Raw genomic sequence first — 21,026 nt, 5'->3', positions numbered from 1 at the left:
TCCAGCCCGCAGCACTTAGGCAGAAAACCGGGGGATTTTGCAGCCATCCATGGGCGGATCGTGGACCACCAGATCCACAAAGGCACGGGGATCATCCCAACCCCCGCCAGGCTCCTCCACGACCTTCAAGCTCTATTTTAAGCCACCCGAGATGCCGCCGGGTGAAGGGGACAAGATGGCGCCGGACGCGGCCACGTTCAGCATAGGGACATCTCCCCCTCGCTCGCCTCAGACCTGCCATCCAGAGCCATCCCCGACCCGATCGCGGACCTCGGCCTCCTCCGAGAGCCCGGATGGCTCCCAGCAACGGGTGAGTGGATCCCCGCACCCCTGCCGTGGACCATGTGGCACAGGCCGCAACCATCCCCGACCCCCGAGACCGGGACACCCAATGTACAGGGGCCTTCCCCATTCTGCTCCGCACCGCCCCGGATCAGGACTTCCAAAACGGGGCCCAGCTCTCCCCCTCTCCCACGTTCACCGGGGAGGACTTTCCGGCTCTCCAAGCCCCCACTAACTCCCAGGCCTCCATGAGCTCCCCAGAGCAGGGCAGCGTCTCAGCCAGTGCTAGGCCTCAACACGCCTCCCCTGCAGCCAGGGGACAGATCCATCAGGCCATCCGGCCCGAGGTCGGAGATCGGAGAGGGATCTCTCCCCCCTCATATGCATCCATGGCCAGCAATAGCACCCCGTGGCACGGAGGGGCCCCCACCTCACTGGGGGATCAGGCTGAGGCCTGGTCCGCACCATGGGACTCATCCCATCAACCCCCCCCCCCCTAGAGACCAGAAGGCATGTAGAATCAGTCTCCGTCAGACCGTCCCCCACCGATCCACTTTATAACCCGACTGACACCAGAGGAGCTCCCCAATATCCTCCCCCGCCATGGCAGTCCTATATGCAGGCCTTCCCCACGAAAGAGGATTTCAAACAATTGATTGAAGATGTTAAGGCGACGTGCCGCACTGAAATACAGGCCCTACACACAGGCCTCAAACACTTAGCTGACAGAGTGGAGATGGCGGAGGAGGAGATACAAGAGACTAAACTGGCGGTTCACCGCACCCAAACTCAGGCGTCAGACCATCACCTTATGCTCAGGGATATGCAGCGACACATTGAAGACCTGGACAATAGGGGGCGCCGCAACAATATCCGCATACGCGGTCTCCCCGAAGTCGACGGGGCGGAGGACCTCCAGCTGACCCTCGAGAATTTATTCAACGACATACTGGGCGCACCAGCTGACAAGCCCATTGAGATGGACAGAGCCCACCGAGCCCTTAAGCCAAAGGGTCCTGCCTCCAAACCGCGGGACGTTATATGCCGTGTAAACTCCTACCTTATGAAGGAAGCTATAATGCGTAAAGCGCGCTCCATTCGCAACCTAGTCTTTAACAACAACCCATTACAGCTCTACCCGGACCTCTCCTGGATCACCCTGCAGAAACGACGGCTACTACAACCCCTGCTCCGTACCTTACAGGACAGAGACATTGTGTACCGATGGGGCTTCCCCTTTAGCTTGTCCGCCACCCACCAGGGGACCTCTGCCATATTGCATTACCCGGAGGACCTAGACGCCTTCTGCAGAACCCTGGACATCCCCGTCCCCCAGTTGCCGGACTGGGACCTTGTGGCCACGCCACCCCCTCCACCAGTGGTCTGGCAGAGAGTCCCCCCGCCCAGACGCCCCAGGGGACGTGACCCTGCCCGAAAATCCCCCAGGCACAGCCCCACTTGAGACGGCCGCCCTGGCCACAAGAGCCGCCCAGAAAGCTACATGAAGCCCTCTTGACTTATTTTTTGTTGTTATTCTGTTACTTTACCCCCTGGTTGCCCCAGCCCTACCTTAACGCTACACACCGGGCCTGTCTCGGACGAGACACCGTAGAGGCTGCCCTTCTGATTACGGACCCCCCCCCATGGCTGATAGCCTGAGAGTTCCTTCCTTCCCAATCCCCCTAGTGGAATTTCTCCACGCCACCCCCCTGCCCCCCCGACCCACATTTTTGGACATTTTGGTCGGGAGGTCCTTAAGGAACTGTTGGGACCCGAGGGACCCTAGGCCACTCGGGCCCCCGTTGTTGAATGTTGATGTGTGCTTTTTTTGGTCTTTTGCTCTCATCTTTCTCTTTCTTTTCAGACACCTCTCTCTCCCCTCCCCCGCAGGCAGGACCCGACGGCGCGTCCAGGTGGCTGTCGGCCCGGCGGCTCCTCCACTCGCCCTCCCAGAACCGAATGCAACGCACCTGACTCCAGCTAAGTATGAACCACGGTCACTCCACCCACAGTATGGCTAAGTTACTATCCCTGAACGTCCACGGGCTTAACTCCAACAGGAAACGTCATCTGGCACTTAGGGAATTTAGGCAGTCAGGGGCGGAGATCGTAATGGTACAGGAGTCGCACTTCTCTAAGGGCGACTCCTTTGCGTTCGCGTCCAGATATTTCCCCTTAATATATCAGGCCTTTAGTTCACGGAAACGGGCAGGGGTAGCAATTTTGGTAAAAAGGGGCACCCCCTTCACCTGCACAGACTCCTACATAGACCCCCTAGGCCACTTCATTATCCTGCGGGGAACATGGCACTCACGGGACATAACCCTATGCACTCTGTACGCCCCCAATGCACATCAGCACAGATTCTTGGGTCGGGTTTTTGCCCGCCTGGCCAGATCCCCCCACAACCTATTGGTAGTGGGAGGGGACTTTAATTTACCCCATTCGGCAACCTGGGATCGCCTGGTGGTGAATCCTCGGGCCTCGCAGGCAAGGGCCTTGCGGGACTCTAGGCTCTTCCGCCAGGTAACGAGGAAGCATGCTCTGTTTGACGCATGGAGGGCGCTTCACCCAGGGGACCGCCAGTTTACTTTTTACTCATCCCCCCACCATACGCACTCGCGCATAGATTATTTCCTACTAAACAACACCACGTTACGTGTTACTGATGCAGCACGGATTCTGCCCATTTCCTGGTCTGACCACGCCCCCATTACCTTGACCCTTGACCTGAACGCCCCCACCCGTAGGCCCTATAACTGGCGTCTAAATGATTTCCTCCTGAAGCACACCCCCTAGTTCGCCTACGACAGGTATATTATGACAAGGGCAACAAGGCGCAAGCTTTATTGGCGAGGAAACTAACAGACCGCACACTCGCCTCCACCCCGCACCAGGTCCAGGACAGATCGGGTAATATTGTATCACACCCCGAAAGAATTGCGGATGCATTCGCAGCATTTTACGCGGACTTGTACAACAAGCCAGAAATCCCCCATAACCCGCCCTCCCCCGACCTGTTAGATAGGATGACACGATACCTGACACAGGCGGGCATCCCTCGGCTAAAGCCGGAGGACCTGGCCTCCCTAAACGCTCCCATTACAGGAGAGGAACTGACCTTGGCCATTAAGGCCCTACCCGCTCGCAAATCCCCGGGCCCAGACGGGTTTCCATACGAATATTACAAGACCTTCCTCCCCACACTCCTCCCCCATATGACGAAGCTCTTCAATGCCTTTCTACAACGAACCCCCATCCCACAAGGCATGCAGCTATCATTTATCACCCTTATCCCTAAACCAGACAAGGACCCCGCATTATGCGCCAGCTACAGGCCAATAGCCCTGCTGAACTCAGATCTCAAGATCTTTACGAAGGTCCTCTCCCTCCGCTTAAACGTAGTCTTACCCTCCCTGGTCCATAAAGACCAGGTGGGCTTTGTCCCCCTCCGCCAAGCGGGAGACAACACGAGAAAGGTGATTGACCTAATTGACGTGGCGGGCAGGGAGGGCTCGGAGTCCTTGCTCCTGAGCCTAGACGCAGAAAAGGCATTTGACCGCCTTGGCTGGCCCTTCATGCTCGCCACGTTAAGACATATGGGTTTTGGGGGACCTTTCCTTCAAGCGGTCCAACACCTCTATACTAATCCGATCTCACAGGTGAAAACTCCCTTTGCCACCTCATCCACCTTCCCCGTTACTAATGGCACTCGCCAGGGGTGCCCTCTGTCCCCCCTCCTCTTCGCCCTTTGCATAGAACCTCTAGCAGCAACGATACGCGGCAACCCGGATATTCGGGGTATCCCAGTAAGGGGAAGGGAATTTAAAATTTCCCTCTTCGCCGACGACATCATTCTGACACTGACGCGTCCCCGCATCTCCTTACCCAACTTACAAAGGGAACTGGAACGCTACGGGGCCCTCTTGGGTTATAAAACCAACACGTCCAAGTCTATGGCCATGCCAATTAACATGCCCGGACCCGAGGCCTTGCACTTACAGTCCGTTTTCCCGTACCACTGGGAGCGAACCTCCCTGAAATACCTGGGTGTCCATCTGACCCCGAACTTTGCATCCCTGTACCAGGCCAATTTCCCCCCCCTATACAGCTCAATAAGGGCGTTGATCCATAAATGGAAGTCTCACCAGATATCCCTTTTGGGCCGGATAGCAGCCATAAAGATGGTGATCCTGCCAAAACTGCTGTACCTTTTCCAGACCCTACCAGTCCCGGTCCCGTGCGCTCACCTGCGCGCCCTACAAGCGGACCTCCTCCGGTATGTGTGGAACTATAAGCGCCACAGGATCCCACGTTCGGTCATGACGGCCGCGCGTACCGAGGGAGGTCTGGCCTTCCCAGACCTGATCAAATATTACCAGGCCTCACAACTCCGAGCGGTGGCATCATGGTTTCCCCAGAAGTCCTACAACAGGTGGACGGAGGTGGAAAAGATTTGGCTGGCCCCAATACACCCCAATAATCTCTTATGGAACGCGAACGCGACAGTGGAGCCAGGACGATTGTTGGGTTCCATGCGGCAGCTGCAAAGTATCTGGAGGAGGCTAGCCCAAGACTGTCGACTCACGTCTGATAGCTCCCTGCTGACCTCCTTCCTTTAGAACCCTAAACTACCGACGAGTCTCACCCACCAGATGTCATGGCCCTGGGCATCGCGAAATCTGTTTCACTTTGGTCACTTAGTAGACCCCAGATCCCGCACCCTGCACTCCTTCACTGAGCTCCAAGCCAAACATGACATTCCACGACAAGCTTTTTTCAGCTACCTACAGATCCGCCACTACGCCCACACGATAGCCCCCCGGCTCCTTTTCTCAAAACCGACCCCATTTGAGCGTATCATACTCGAGGGCACAGCCCGAAGGGGCCTCATATCAGATATCTATCAAATTCTAAATGAATACCCCTTACAAACCAAAGGCAAACACACCTACATGCTCCGTTGGGAGAGGGAGCTGGGAGGGGAGCTCGAAGAGGATGAGTGGAGGGCGGTCTGGAGGCAGGCGGCCAAGAGCTCGATCTGCACCCTCTATAAGGAAAACACATATAAAGTGCTGTTCTTTTGGTACCTGACCCCGGACGTCCTCCACAGGATTTATCCTACCACCTCTGACCGATGCTGGCGGTGCAACCAGGCCAGGGGCACATTGTTCCACATCTACTGGACCTGCCCCTTGATAGTCCCGTTTTGGACTCGGGTGCAAGAGCTCCTGACCCGCCTCGTGGAGGCACCCATACCCCTCTCCCCGAAGCTGTTCCTACTGGGCCTATCCCAACCCCGCATAGCTAAACCCTATAAGAAACTCCTGAGACACATAACCACAGCTGCGAGGTGCCTGATAGCACTTTATTGGAAGAAACCAACGCCCCCACCCCAAGAAGCCCTTTATGCTAGGGTCAAGGATGTAGAGCTTATGGAAAAAATGACAGCTAGGATTCGGGATAGGCTGGAGGACCATGACCTGGTCTGGGAGAGGTGGCATTCGGTGGAGGACCCGCCGTGAGCCGACAACAGACCACCAAGGTACACTACCTCACCCGACACTCCTGCCTGCTCCCCCCCCTTCTCCCTGTCTCCCCCCTTCTCTTTCTTTTTTCTCTCTCACCTCCCCCCTTTTTCCCCATCTCCTTCTCCTACTCTACTCTCTCACTTCCCCTCCTCTCCTCTTTGTTACCTAGTTGTTATTATACGTTACTGATTGTATAACCAAGAATGAAGCCGCTGTGTAAGCACATCCAGCTGGAATTTTTGTATTACCTCTTTTATCTTACACTTGAAATGCTGCTACATTTTGTATTGACCTTTTACGAAAATAAAAAATCGTTATTTGAAAAAAAAAAAGGGGAATTCCACATTTGTTAAAAAAAAAAATATATATATATATATATATATATATATATATATATATATATATATATATATATATATATATATATATATATATATATATATATATATATATATTAGCATATTAAATGGTCACACGGGCCATATCGAAATTTAAATGTTTTTTAACCACTTGCCTACTGGGCATTTTTACCCCACTCCTGCCCAGGCCAATTTCCAGCTTTCATCGCTGTTGCACTTTGAATGACAATTGTGCGGACATGCAACACTGTACCCAAATGATATTTTTTTCATACAAATAGAGCTTTCTTTTGGTGGTGTTTAATCACCACCGGGTTTTTTTTTTTTTTTTGCTAAACAAACAAAAAAAGACCAAAAATTTTGAAGCAACAAACAAAACGTTTTTTTATAGTCTGTAATACAATTTTGCAAACAGATATTTTTCCTCCTTCACTGATGGGCACTAATAGGCTGTACTGATGGGCACTGATAGGCTGTACTAATAGGCACTGATAGGTGGAACTGATGAGGCGACTCTGATGGGTGGCACTGACAAGAACTTATAGGTGGCACTGATAGGCGGCACTGATATGCAACATTGATAAGTGACACTGATGATGAGGCACTGATTGGCAGCACTGATGGGCACCAATAGGTGGCACTGTTGGCACCGATTAGCAGTACTGATGGGCACTGATATATGGCACTGGTGGGCACAGATGTCTGTGAAACAGAAGACGGTTAACAGCTTTCTTCTTTTTTCCTCACACTGTCAGGTATTAGGCAACACTGATAAGTGCCAATGGTTCAAGAAAGTTTGACCGCACTCCCAGGTATGAAGCAGTGCTGATTACTTTATTGAAGATAAAAATATATCATAAGACATCATTAAACCTCTATGCAGGCATGGCAAGATTAACGCATTTCATGAATCAAGATTATGACTAAGTGAACCTTGATTCATGAAACGCGTTAATCTTGCCATGGAGATCTCATGATGTCTCATGATGTATCTTGATGGATTTTTATCTATCTATATATATAAAACTCAACGGCCCAGATTCAAGAAGCACTTGCGCCCGCGCAACCATAGGTTGCGCGGCGCAAGGGCTTACTTGCTCCGGTTTAACGAGTGCTCCTGATTCAGGAACCTCGTTACACCGACTGCAGCCTAGGATATGACAGACATAAGCCTCCTTATGCCTTCATATCCCAGGCTGCATTCTTGCGTTGGCCGCTAGGGGGCACGGCCATTGTGATCGGCGTATAGTATGCAAATTGCATACTACCACCGATTCACAAAAGTTGCGCGGGCCCTGCGCACGCAAGGTACGGAGTTTCCGTACGGCGACTTTAGCGCAAGGTTGCTCCTGCTATAGCAGGGGCAACCTATGCTAAAGTATAGCTGCGCTTCCCGCTCGTGAAATTTAAATTTCACGTCGTTTACGTAAGTGATTCGTGAATGGCGCTGGACGCCATTCACGTTCACTTAGAAGCAAATGACGTCCTTGCGACGTCATTTGCCGCAATGCACGTCGGGAAACTTTCCCGACGGAGCATGCGCTGTTCGCTCGGCGCGGGAGCGCGCCTAATTTAAATGATTCCCGCCCCCGGCGGGATCATTTACATTAGGCAGCCTTACGCCCGGCTGTTTAGCATATCGCCCGCGCAATTTACGGAGCTACTGCTCCGTGAATCGCGGGCATTTCAAAATATTTGCGTGGGCGCAGAGCAAAACTCGTTGCCCTGTGCCCACGCAAATATTGCACGGATCTACCTGAATCTGGGCCAACGTGTCTGTGTGTGTATGTATGTATGTATGTATGTATGTTCCAGCATCACGTCCAAACGGCTAAAGATATTAACATGAAACTTGGCACACATGTTACTTATATGTCAGCAACAAACATAGGATAGGTGGTTTAACCCTTACCCACCCCCATTTGCCATGGTCGAGGTTTTCCTTTAAAGTCCCATTCAACTCTATGGGAAATACATGTTACTTCATGTTCCAGCATCACGTTCAAACGGCTAAAGATATTAACATGAAACTTGGCACACATGTTACTTGTATGTCAGCAACAAACATAGGATAGGTGGTTTAACCCTTACCCACCCCCATTTGCCATGGTCGGGGTTTTCCTTTAAAGTCCCATTCAACTCTATGGGAAATACATGTTACTTCATAACTTCCAAACGGCTGTAGATATTTCGATAACACTTGGTCACATGTTACTTATATGTCCACTTAAACTATAGGATAGTTAATTTATCCCTTAACTACCCCCATTTGTGAGGGTTGGGGTTTTTGTTTAAAGTCCCATGCAAATCAATGGGAAATGTATGTTCCCACATAACTTCTGTACGCCTGGAGATATTTCAATAATACCTGGTACACATATTACTTATATGCCAAATAAAAATATATGACAGTTAAATTAACCCTTACCTACACCCTTATATAAAAGATGGGTATATTTATATTACTATGATTTTCCTCCCCAAAAGGTTAAGATAGAAAAACCGGGCAACGTCGGGTATTCAGCTAGTATACAATAAAGTAATCATCACTGCTTCATACCTGGGAGTGCATTGGCTCTTATTCAGGCTGCGGACAGTACCTGCAACACAAGGTTGAAGGGAGCAATCATTCCCACCTGGAGCGGCACAGCTCTGTCTTTGTATCAGTTAACACTGATAAGTGACCCTGATGGGCACCGATTGGCAGCACTGATGGACAATGATAAGTGGTATTGGTGGGCATTGATATATGGCACTGGTGGGCACTGAGGGGACTAAAGTAACAGAAGCCGGTTAACGGCTTTCTTCTTTTTTCCTCATGTCATCAGTGTGAGGAAAAAAAAACGATAAACGGCTTCTGTTTATTTCGGTGATTAGCTGTCATTGGCCCTTTGCGCGTTATCTGTGATCAGCCGAGTCCCAAGGACTTGGCGATTACAGAGGACGCCACCCGCCCGCCGCAGAGGGCACACGGGCAGCACGAGCACAGGAGGACGTCCATGGACACCCTCCCAATATTATCAGAGGGGTTCAATTTGTTTTCTCTTTTTCGATCTGAAGCAGCTATAAATTTTCAAAAATGATTGGAATTTTAGCAGTATTGCAACCTGGAGGCATTCGGTACACCGCTGGTATACAGAATGCTTCTAGAAATGTAATTTTGCTTGTGTGATTGGCTCACTGATTTCATCAGATGTTCGCACGAAAAAAATACAGTTTGTTTTTTATATTTTAGCCATCCTTTGCAATAGGAATTTCATTTTTTTATTAATTTTTTCCCTGAGAGCCGGTTCACATTGGGGCGGCACGACTTCGGGGGCAACTCGGCCAGGCGACCTGAAGACGACTTCTAAGGCGACTTGCAAAATGACTTCTGTATAGAAGCTGTGTCGCCTGACGAGTCGCCCCAGTGTGAACCGGGTCTAAAGGTCAACTAAATGGATGCAGACACTGTAGCTTTCCTCATTAAAACACTGAAAGTGCACCAGGTGATAAAAATGAATGCAGACCCTTCCTTTCAGCTAGTAGTCTTGCATGGGTATAGTGGAACAAACAGCTTTTAATTTTTTTTTGTCAGAACAGAAAAAAGGTAGGAACCTGCTACAACGTTTATTAAAATCTTTGCAATGTAGACAGATCACCCAGATAGGATTGCGGTTTTTTTTTTTCGCAACAAAAGTGAAGTTGCACTTCAAAAAGGTTTATTATATTCAAACATAAGGAGCCCATTTACAATTTCAGCTTGTGGTAAAGTGTGTTTGCACACAGTAAAGTATGTTGTGGTGCCATGCCATGTACCTAGGCAGCAAAGCACCACAATACACAGATGTATATTTGTGCGTTGCAGTGGGTTGTGTTAATAAAAAATTGTGCATGTCCATTTTTCAGTACAATAACTTTGGCTTTTTAGTTGTTTTAAAAAATGAATTATCTGCCCTAACACTGCATGCCTAAACCTGTGCATAAAACTTAGTGATGTTTCAAGAGGGAATACTCCTATAGCTGTTTAAAAAATACATAAGCCTGCAGCCCTGTTCTCTCAATATTACCATTAAAAAAAGATAGGCTTATTCAGTTAAAGTGGATGTTTTTTTTTTTTTAGGTCACAATTAGGGATGAGCTCCGCGTTCGATTCGAACGTATGTTCGACTCGAACATCGGTCGTTCGATCGTTCGTCGAAACTCGAACAAAACGGGTCGTTCGCGCCAAATTCGAGTGACGCAAAACATCCCATAATTCACTGGGGCGTTGAGCGCTGATGATTGGCCAAGCATGCTGTATGTCCCGCATGCTTGGCCAATCACAGCGCTCAAAAAACGAAGAGCCATAATTGGCCAAAGCCAGGGTGGCTTTGGCCAATTATGGCTCAGGGGGATTAGTACACGCCCCCCACTATAAAAGGCAGCCTGCACGGCTGCCTAGTGTAGTGTGTTGGCGGTTCTAGAGAAGATCAGTCAGTCAGACAGAGAGAGATAGAGAGATAGAGACACAGTGTCTTAACCAGATAGATAGATAGATAGATAGATAGATAGAGTAGGAAGTGTAGTCAGTATAGTTAAAAGTACAGTTTGTAGAGAATATATTCACATCCTTAGGCGTTGTCAATATATTTATAAACTGTACAGCTCAGCTAGTTTATCTATCAGGCAGGAGATTGTTCTACATGCAGCGCTCTAACGTGTTGTATTGCCTGCATTAGGGATTTACTTTAAATATAAATATTCTGTGTTATTTAACGTGTGCTAGTTAATTGCACACACAGACGCATTACCTGTTACTGCACGTGGGCAATTTATTTGCACAGAAGCGCAGTCGCTGTTAATGCAACTGGGCTATTGAATTGCACAGAAACGCAGTCGCTATTACTGCGTGCGTGCTGTTTAATAGCAACTAAAGGCAGTTGGTGTCACTGCGTGCGTGCTGTTAAATCGCATTTGACCGCAGTCGCTATTACTGCGTGCGTGCTGTTTAATAGCAACTAAAGGCAGTTGGTGTCACTGCGTGCGTGCTGTTAAATCGCATTTGACCGCAGTCGCTATTACTGCGTGCGTGCTGTTTAATAGCAACTAAAGGCAGTTGGTGTCACTGCGTGCGTGCTGTTAAATCGCATTTGACCGCAGTCGCTATTACTGCGTGCGTGCTGTTTAATAGCAACTAAAGGCAGTTGGTGTCACTGCGTGCGTGCTGTTAAATCGCATTTGACCGCAGTCGCTATTACTGCGTGCGTGCTGTTTAATAGCAACTAAAGGCAGTTGGTGTCACTGCGTGCGTGCTGTTAAATCGCATTTGACCGCAGTCGCTATTACTGCGTGCGTGCTGTTTAATAGCAACTAAAGGCAGTTGGTGTCACTGCGTGCGTGCTGTTAAATCGCATTTGACCGCAGTCGCTATTACTGCGTGCGTGCTGTTTAATAGCAACTAAAGGCAGTTGGTGTCACTGCGGCTATTTTGTTACTTTACACTTGAGCCAAGTCGCTCTTACTGTGTGGTTGCTGTTTAATACCATCTGAAAGCAGTTGGTGTGACAGCGACTATTTTGTTACTTTACACTTGAACCAAGTCGCTCTTTCTGTGTGATTGCTGTTTAATACCATCTGAACGCAGTCGGTGTGACAGCGACTATTTTGTTACTTTACACTTGAGCCAAGTCGCTCTTACTGTGTGGTTGCTGTTTAATACCATCTGAACGCAGTTGGTGTGACAGCGACTATTTTGTTACTTTACACTTGAGCCAAGTCGCTCTTACTGTGTGGTTGCTGTTTAATACCATCTGAACGCAGTTGGTGTGACAGCGACTATTTTGTTACTTTACACTTGAACCAAGTCGCTCTTACTGTGTGATTGCTGTTTAATACCATCTGAACGCAGTCGGTGTGACAGCGACTACTTTGTTACTTTACACTTGAGCCAAGTCGCTCTTACTGTGTGGTTGCTGTTTAATACCATCTGAACGCAGTCGGTGTGACAGCGACTATTTTGTTACATAACACCTGAACGCATAACTATGGCTGGAAGGACAAAGAGAGGCAGAGAGTCACGAGGGCAAGCAGGCTCTGCATCTAGAGGTAACGCTGGTGATGGATGTGGTGCATCCTCTTCAGCACGTGGCCGTGGCCGCTCGTCCTTCTTTTCGGGAGCTGGCCGTGTTGAGCCTCAACATGCTGAGAAATTAGTTGAGTGGATGACCAAGCCGTCCTCATCCTCCTCATCCTCTCTCACACAGACTGATTATAGTTTGTCTGGCAAAGCAGCTGCCAAGGCGTCCTCTACCCTCTGCACAATGGGATCACACAATCCTTCCCTAGTCCCACCGTGTCCTCCTGAGGAGTCCCCCGAACTGTTTCAACACAGTGTTGGGTACATGCTAGCTGAAGATGCACAGCGTTTTGAAGACTCCGATGACGGAACACTGATAGAGGAAGGCATTGATGTGAGCCCAGGGAGAGGGGGTGGCCGAGAGGGACAACAATCTGGGAGTGATGTTCCCCCAGCTGGAGCATACTGCCAGGTTGTCGCCAGTGATGATGAGGAGGGAGGGGATGATGAGGTCATTGACTCTACCTGGGTGCCTGGTAGGAGAGAGGAGGAGGAGGAAGAGGACGAGGCACAGGCACATCTTCAAAGAGGCAGGAAGCCCTCCAGGGGTCAGCTTAAGGGCAGTACACCAACTGCATTACGTGGCGCTGCTGTGTCTCAACGGTACAGCAAAAGTTCTTTGGTGTGGGCCTTTTTTGAAACCTGTCCATCAGATGCTACCTTTGCTGTTTGCAACATATGTCTCAAGCGTATCTCGCGTGGCCAAAACATCACCCGCTTGGGCACCACATGCTTGTCCAGACATATGTCGACCTGCCATGCAGCTCGTTGGCAGGCATACCAGAAAGACCCACACCAAAGACCAAAGCGGTCCTCCCCTTGCCCTTCTGTGACCTCAAACCCCACTAGACCCCTAGTCCTCTCTGCAGCCTGCACCGAAGGTGTAGAAATAGGTGTGTCACAACGTAGTAGTGGTAGTACATCCGGCCAATCTACTGATATTACCAGACAAATTTCCCTGCCCCAGCTGCTGCAGCGCCGAAAGAAGTACGCTCCCAGCCATCCACATGCCCAGCGGTTGAATGCTAGCTTAGCAAAATTGCTAGCACTTCAACTGCTACCTTTTCAGTTGGTAGATTCTGCCCCCTTCCGTGAGTTTGTGGAATGTGCAGTACCTCAGTGGCAAGTACCCAAACGCCACTTTTTTTCACGGAAGGCGATTCCGGCTCTCTACCGGCATGTGGAAGGCAATGTCCATACCTCGCTGGACAGGGCGGTCAGTGGTAAGGTGCATCTTACCGCTGACTCATGGTCCAGCAGGCATGGACAGGGACGTTACCTGTCTTTTACGGCCCATTGGGTGACTCTGCTGGCAGCTGGGAAGGGCGCAGGTCAAGGCACAGTAGTTTTGGAGGTTGTTCCACCACCACGCCTCCAAAACACTACAACTGCTTGTGACACACCTCTCTCCTCCACTTCTTCTTCCTCTGTGGCCTCTTCCTGTGGTGATGTTGGCTCAGAACCAGCCGTGCTCCGTAGGCGTACGACGGGCTACGCAGGAATGCAGGCCAAGAGATGCCATGCGGTCCTAGAGCTGGTGTGCTTGGGAGACAGGAGCCACACTGGGGAAGAGGTTCTTTCAGCTCTGCAGGGGCAGGCTCAGAGGTGGTTGACGCCACGCCAGCTGAAGCCTGGAATGGTGGTCAGCGATAATGGCACCAACCTCCTCTCTGCCCTGCGACGTGGAAAACTCACCCATGTGCCCTGTTTTGCGCATGTTCTCAATTTGGTGGTGCAGCGGTTCTTGGGCAGGTACCCTGGCTTACAGGATGTCCTGAGGCAGGCCAGGAAAGTCTGTGTGCATTTCCGGAGGTCATATAATGCCACTGCTCGGCTGACAGACCTCCAGAGGGAATACAACCTGCCCAAGAACCGCCTAATCTGTGACATGCCCACCAGATGGAACTCTACGTTGGCCATGCTGCAGCGGCTGCACACGCAGCAGAGGGCCATCAATGAGTACCTGTGCCAATATGGCAGCAGAACTGGCTCAGGGGAGCTTGGGTTTTTTTCACCACGCCAGTGGGCCTTGATCAGGGATGCATGCACTGTCCTGTCACCATTTGAGGAGGCCACGAGGATGGTGAGCAGTGACAGTGCATGCATCAGTGAGACTGTCCCGCTTATTCACATGTTGGAGCACACCCTACGTGGAATAATGGACAGGGCCCTTGAGGCAGAACAGAGGGAGGAAGAGGAGGACTTCCTTACCTCTCAAGGCCCCCTTTATCCAGACACTGTTCCTGCTTGCCCACCTGGAACACAGGAAGAGGAGGAGGAGGATGAGGAAGAGGAGGAGGAGGAGGATTGTATCAGCAGCATGGAGGTGGAGCCTAGCACTCAGCATCAACAGCAGCAGTCTTCAAGGGATCATTTACAGTCCCAAGGAACACGTGGACTTTTACGTGGCTGGGATGAGGTGGCTGAGGATCCTGTCGTCCTCAGTGACCCAGAGGACTGTGCCCCGAATGCCTCTGCAAACCTACGCTGCATGGCCTCCCTGATTCTGCAAAGCCTGCGTAAGGATCCTCGTGTACGTGCTATCAAGGAGAGGGATCATTACTGGCTGGCAACTCTCCTTGATCCACGTTACAAGAGTAAGGTAACGGATCTTATGTTGCCATCGCAGAGGGAGCAGAAGATGAAACTACTGCGGGAGGCCTTGCAGAAGGGTCTGTGCAATGCGTTCCCAGAACCGGGGGGATTACCAAAACCTGGCCCTGGACAACGTCTTGCTGAGGCTTCGGTGAGTCAGAGAAGGAGCGGTGGAGAAGGTGGCCGTCTGACCGATGCGTTCAGACAATTTTTTAATCCGCAGCCCCAAGGTCTGACCGGTTCCAGCAACCATCGCCAGCGTCTGGTTTACATGGTCCGGGAATACCTAGCGGCAAGATCCGACTTGGACACCTTCCCCACGGAAAATCCTCTGGCTTACTGGGTCTTGAGGATGGATCACTGGCCAGAGCTTGCACAGTACGCAATTGAGCTACTGGCTTGCCCTGCATCCAGTGTTCTTTCAGAACGTACATTCAGTGCTGCTGGAGGCTTTGTGACCGATCACAGGGTACGCCTCTCCACCGACTCTGTTGATCGACTGACCTTCATCAAAATGAATCAGGCTTGGATCAACACCGGCTACCAAGCACCTGATGCTGATGTTACTGAATAAGAATTTTGTGTTGAAATATCAGATCCCTTTGAGACTGCTGATGCTGAGTGACTGTCCTGTTGTGCTGCTGATGGAATATCCTTCTCCTCCTCACTTTTCATGCTGTTAGCTAGTAAGAAATTTTGTTTTTCTGTGCTCCGCCACCAGTGCCTAAGGCCTAATTTTTCTGCCCCTGTTTAACAGGGGCGTCTAATAACAATTTTTGATGCAATACTTTGCACGTGGCCTAAGGCCTAATTTTTGTGCCCCTGTGTAACAGGGGCGTCTAATAACAATTTTTGATGCAATACTTTGCACGTGGCCTAAGGCCTAATTTTTGTGCCCCTGTGTAACAGGGGCGTCTAATAACAATTTTTGATGCAATACTTTGCACGTGGCCTAAGGCCTAATTTTTGTGCCCCTGTGTAACAGGGGCGTCTAATAACAATTTTTGATGCAATACTTTGCACGTGGCCTAAGGCCTAATTTTTGTGCCCCTGTGTAACAGGGGCGTCTAATAACAATTTTTGATGCAATACTTTGCACGTGGCCTAAGGCCTAATTTTTGTGCCCCTGTGGAACAGGGGCGTCTAATAACAATTTTTGATGCAATACTTTGCACGTGGCCTAAGGCCTAATTTTTGTGCCCCTGTGTAACAGGGGCTTCTAATAACAATTTTTGATGCAATACTTTGCACGTGGCCTAAGGCCTAATTTTTGTGCCCCTGTGTAACAGGGGTGTCTAATAACAATTTTTGATGCAATACTTTGCACGTGGCTCCTTGTTGCGCTCCAATTACAGATATTGGGAGGGGTTGCAGTGTTATGTTGCGCCTATGGACACATTTTTATGCCCCTGTGTAACAGGGGCACCTAATAACAATTTTTGATGCAATACTTTGCACGTGGCTCCTTGTTGCGCTCCAATTACAGATATTGGGAGGGGTTGCAGTGTTATGTTGCGCCTATGGACACATTTTTATGCCCCTGTGTAACAGGGGCACCTAATAACAATTTTTGATGCAATACTTTGCACGTGGCTCCTTGTTGCGCTCCAATTACAGATATTGGGAGGGGTTGCAGTGTTATGTTGCGCCTATGGACACATTTTTATGCCCCTGTGTAACAGGGGCACCTAATAACAATTTTTGATGCAATACTTTGCACGTGGCTCCTTGTTGCGCTCCAATTACAGATATTGGGAGGGGTTGCAGTGTTATGTTGCGCCTACGGACACATTTTTATGCCCCTGTGTAACAAGGGCGCCTAATAACAATTTTTGATGCAATACTTTGCACGTGGCTCCTTGTTGCGCTCCAATTACAGATATTGGGAGGGGTTGCAGTGTTATGTTGCGCCTACGGACACATTTTTATGCCCCTGTGTAACAAGGGCGCCTAATAACAATTTTTGATGCAATACTTTGCACGTGGCTCTTTGTTGCGCTACAATTACAGTATGTTTGAGGGGTGCCCTTTTTTCTACAATTTTGCTTTCCCAAAAAGATAATGCCACCCCCCCACCACCCCTAAAATAATCGAGATATTGTTCCCACACAGCACGTGCGCAACCAGTATTAAATTACTTTGTTCTTATAATAATTTAATGTTGTGCAGGGACATTTCTAAACATGTGCCACTACTAGAGACACACAGCAGGTGTGATATTTGAAGGAATTTTTCATTTTTTTTTTTTCACTTTAAACATCATTAAAATCGCTGCTCCGCAAAAACGTCCGTTTTTAAAATATTTTTTTCGATTGATACATGTTCCCTGGGGCAAGACCCGGGTTCTGAAAGACGTTTACCAACATTAAATTGAATATTGGTCTTTAAAATGATCGTTTTTGAATTCGAACGTTCGAGTCCCATAGACTTCAATGGGGTTCTAAATGTTCGCGCGAACCCGCGGTCTGTTCGAACGTTCTGATGCGAACCGAACCCGGGTATGTTCGGCTCATCCCTAGTCACAATGTAGAGAATAAGATTTCCTATCATCTGTGCCCAGTCTTGCCACACAAAGTTAATCCAGGGCTTTTTTTCAGGGGGAACTTGGGGGAACTCAGTTCCACCACCTCTGGCTCAGACCCTTTGGTGCCTGCTCACCACAATCACTTGTAAACACAGAAGTCTGGTTTCTGTGTTTACAAGTGACAGCTCTGCACTCTGTGTGTAACCCCCCTGAACTCTGCACTCTGTAAGTAATGCAATCCTGGTATTTAATGCACCTTCAAGACCCTTCTACTGTTTGTGAAATCTAAACGGGGTCGTGGTTGAGTTCCTGCACCTATTTTCTGAGAAAAAAAGCTCTGGTTAATCCAGCTCTGAGCAATCCACTTTTATTGTTCAGTGAAAATTAACAGACTTCCAGATAAAAACCTGTCTAAATAAAAAGTCCTTTCCGTCCCCTTGCTTCGAGTGACAGGGTTTTTACATATCTTGTGCACTAGCTTGGACACATGCACATTCCTGGATGTTTATCATAATATGGGGGGTGATCCACAGTTCATTGTGAGAGGTAATGTATGTCACTCGAAGCAAGGGGACAGAAAGGACTTTTTATTTAGACAGGTTTTTATCTGGAAGTCATTTTTAATGAACAATAAAAGAGGATTGCTCAGAGCTGGATTAACAATTAAAAATGTTTTGGGTTTACATCCACTTTAACCACTTCCCGACCGCCGCATGTATATGTACGTCCACAGAATGGCACGTACAGGCAAATGGGCGTACATGTACGTCCTTGCCTTCTAGCGGGTGGGGGGTCCGATCGGGACCCCCCCGCTACATGTGGTGCTCGGGTTCCCGCGGGGAGCGATCCGGGACGACGGCACGGCTATTCGTTTATAGCCGCTCCATCGCGATCGCTCTCCAGAGCTGAAGAACGGGGAGAGCCGTATGTAAACACGGCTTCCCCGTGCTTCACTATGGCGCTGCATCGATCGAGTGATCCCTTTTATAGGGAGACTCGATCGATGACGTCAGTCCTACAGCCACACCCCCCTACAGTTGTAAACACACACTAAGTGAACACTAACTCCTACAGCGCCCCATGTGGTTAACTCCCAAACTGCAACTGTTATTTTCACAATAAACAATGCAATTTAAATGCATTTTTTGCTGTGAAAATGACAATGGTCCCAAAAATGTGTCAAAATTGTCCGAAGTGTCCGCCATAATGTCGCAGTCACGAAAAAAATCGCTGATCGCCGCCATTAGTAGTAAAAAAAAAAAAAATAATAATAAAAATGCAATAAAACTATCCCCTATTTTGTAAACGCTATAAATTTTGCGCAAACCAATCGATAAACGCCTATTGCGATTTTTTTTACCAAAAATAGGTAGAAGAATACGTATCGGCCTAAACTGAGGAAATTTTTTTTTTATATATATATATATATATGTTTTTGGGGGATATTTATTATAGCAAAAAGTAGAAAATATAGAATTTTTTTCAAAATTGACGCTCTATTTTTGTTTATAGCGCAAAAAATAAAAACCTCAGAGGTGATCAAATACCACCAAAAGAAAGCTCTATTTGTGGGGAAAAAAGGACGCCAATTTTGTTTGGGAGCCACGTCGCACGACCGCGCAATTGTCTGTTAAAGCGACGCAGTGCCGAATCGCAAAACCTGGCCTGGGCATTTAGCTGCCTAAAGGTCCGGGGCTTAAGTGGTTAAGCAATTACCCATGTACAACATGCAGTATTCTGCAGCAACTAAACATCACCTTTCTGATTTCAGAAAACAAATACGACACTTTCTTGACTATTGAATTTAACATATTGATGCTTTCTGTGTTGTTTCACTGCTGGAAGCCTTTCCATTGGCTTTATTGACAAGTTTATACGACTTCTGATGAGAAATTGGCATCGTCTTTCAAGCAGGAAAATACTCCAGGCAAACCGAACAGGGAGCAGAAGGAACACATGTTGCTAAAGTGATACCTTTCCAAATTAAAATATAATACCTTTAAAATGCATTTATATAATTGTTCTTGAAGCTCATGCACACAGGGATTTTACAGGCATTTATATGCCTAGCGTATCTTTTCCAGCGCTTTCATGCTTTCACATTTGTCTGAAATAAGCATTGACATATTTTCCAATTGTACTTGTATGGAAGGCTGTACACAGCACGTGCGGCTCCCTAGGCACGGAAAAAAGCGGGAAATTATGATAGGCATATGAAATTCCTGTAAGATCCCTGTGTGCATGACTCCTATAACTTTTGGATATTATATGGAAAGGTGATGAGACATCTGTTTTTCTTTTACGTTCTATGCGCCATCAGGGAGATTTCCCTTTACTTTCTGGCCAAGAGACACAACAGAACAAGAAGGGTAATTCCTTCTTAGACAGCAGTCATCAGAACAGGTGTCCTTAGCAGAAGTTCCCCCTCACCTCCTGTCTCAGTAACAACTGTAAAATATTAATTTCCTATAACTTTCTATATCTATGCCACCAGTACAAACACAAATGACTAGATTTTCTAGAAAGCCATAATGCATCCATTCTTTCCGTTGATCTCCGATGAGACGGTGGATGACAGGTCCCTCTCTGCTCACTGAGCGGGGAGGGGCTTGTCGAGCGCTGCTGCTTGCTATGGAGAGATCAGACAAAAACGGACAGAATGTCCGTTTTCATCAGATCTCACCCGATGTATCGCCATATACGTCTGTTTTTGGCGGATCGGATCAGATGTCGGCGGACATGTCCGACTCACAAATCCGACACTCCATAGACAAGCATGGAGTGGCCGTTCAGGTCCGCCGGAAAAACTGACAGGCGGACCTGAATGGTCCAGCAGTGTGGAAGGGGCCTAAGGCCCCATTCACATGAGGCGGACTCCGTCGATACAGAGTTCGCCTGCTCCCGCCAGCTCAGCGCAGATCTCCGCTGAGCCGACGGATGACAAGCTCCTCTCTACTCACTGAGCGGGGAGGGGCTTGTCGGGCACCGCTGTGTCCTATGGAGCGATCTGATGAAAATGGACAGCATGTCCGTTTTCATCAGATCTTACCCGATCCGCCATGGATGGATGGGGACGTGTCCCCATACGTCTGTTTTTAGCGGATCGGGTCGGATGTCAGCGGACATGTCTCCGCTGACATCCGACGCTCCATAGGGATGCATGGAGCGGCTGTTCATGTCCGGCTGAAAAACTGACAGGCAGACCTGAATGGTCCAACAGTGTGAAAGGGGCCTAAGGTATTTTTTGGTAACTTCAGAAAATCACTTTAACATATGCGACTTAGGTTTATTATGGGTCTTAAACATCAACAGTTCTTACCGTGTTTGTTATAAACTCGTGAGGACGCTTCCAGCAATGAACTTTTAAATTAGCCGGCAATTCAATCTTTCCTTCAGGATCATCAAAGAAATGCTGAAAAAAATGGGTATAATTACTGTGGGGGAAATATGTATATATTTTTTAGACAAAGAATATGCTCTGTACTAGGGCATATCACAGCACAGGGTCTTAATTTATACAGACTTACAATACTTGCATAAGCAAAATCATTATATTCTGTCTTCATTTAATCTTTCCTCATGCTGAAATTACAGATTACCGTATACTACTGTATATTTTTAGCAGCTTAAAAGATTTA

The 21,026-nt window shown here is 48.6% G+C and overlaps 1 protein-coding gene across 1 annotated transcript in view; it reads right to left on the bottom strand.

Moving 5' to 3' along the window:
• ADGB (androglobin) overlaps window positions 1-21,026 on the bottom strand; it is a 422,664-nt gene that overhangs the window by 360,914 nt on the left and 40,724 nt on the right. Inside the window, exon 3 of the mRNA XM_040350874.1 lies at window positions 20,708-20,800. Within this exon, the coding sequence (XP_040206808.1) occupies window positions 20,708-20,800 (93 nt within the window). The remainder of the gene's footprint in view (window positions 1-20,707; window positions 20,801-21,026) is intronic.

This window comes from Rana temporaria, chromosome 4 (assembly GCF_905171775.1).
Source record: "Rana temporaria chromosome 4, aRanTem1.1, whole genome shotgun sequence".
Taxonomy (NCBI): Eukaryota; Metazoa; Chordata; class Amphibia; order Anura; family Ranidae; genus Rana; species Rana temporaria.
The sequence above is the reverse complement of the archived record's forward strand: the minus strand, read 5'-3'. Positions and strand labels throughout refer to the sequence as shown.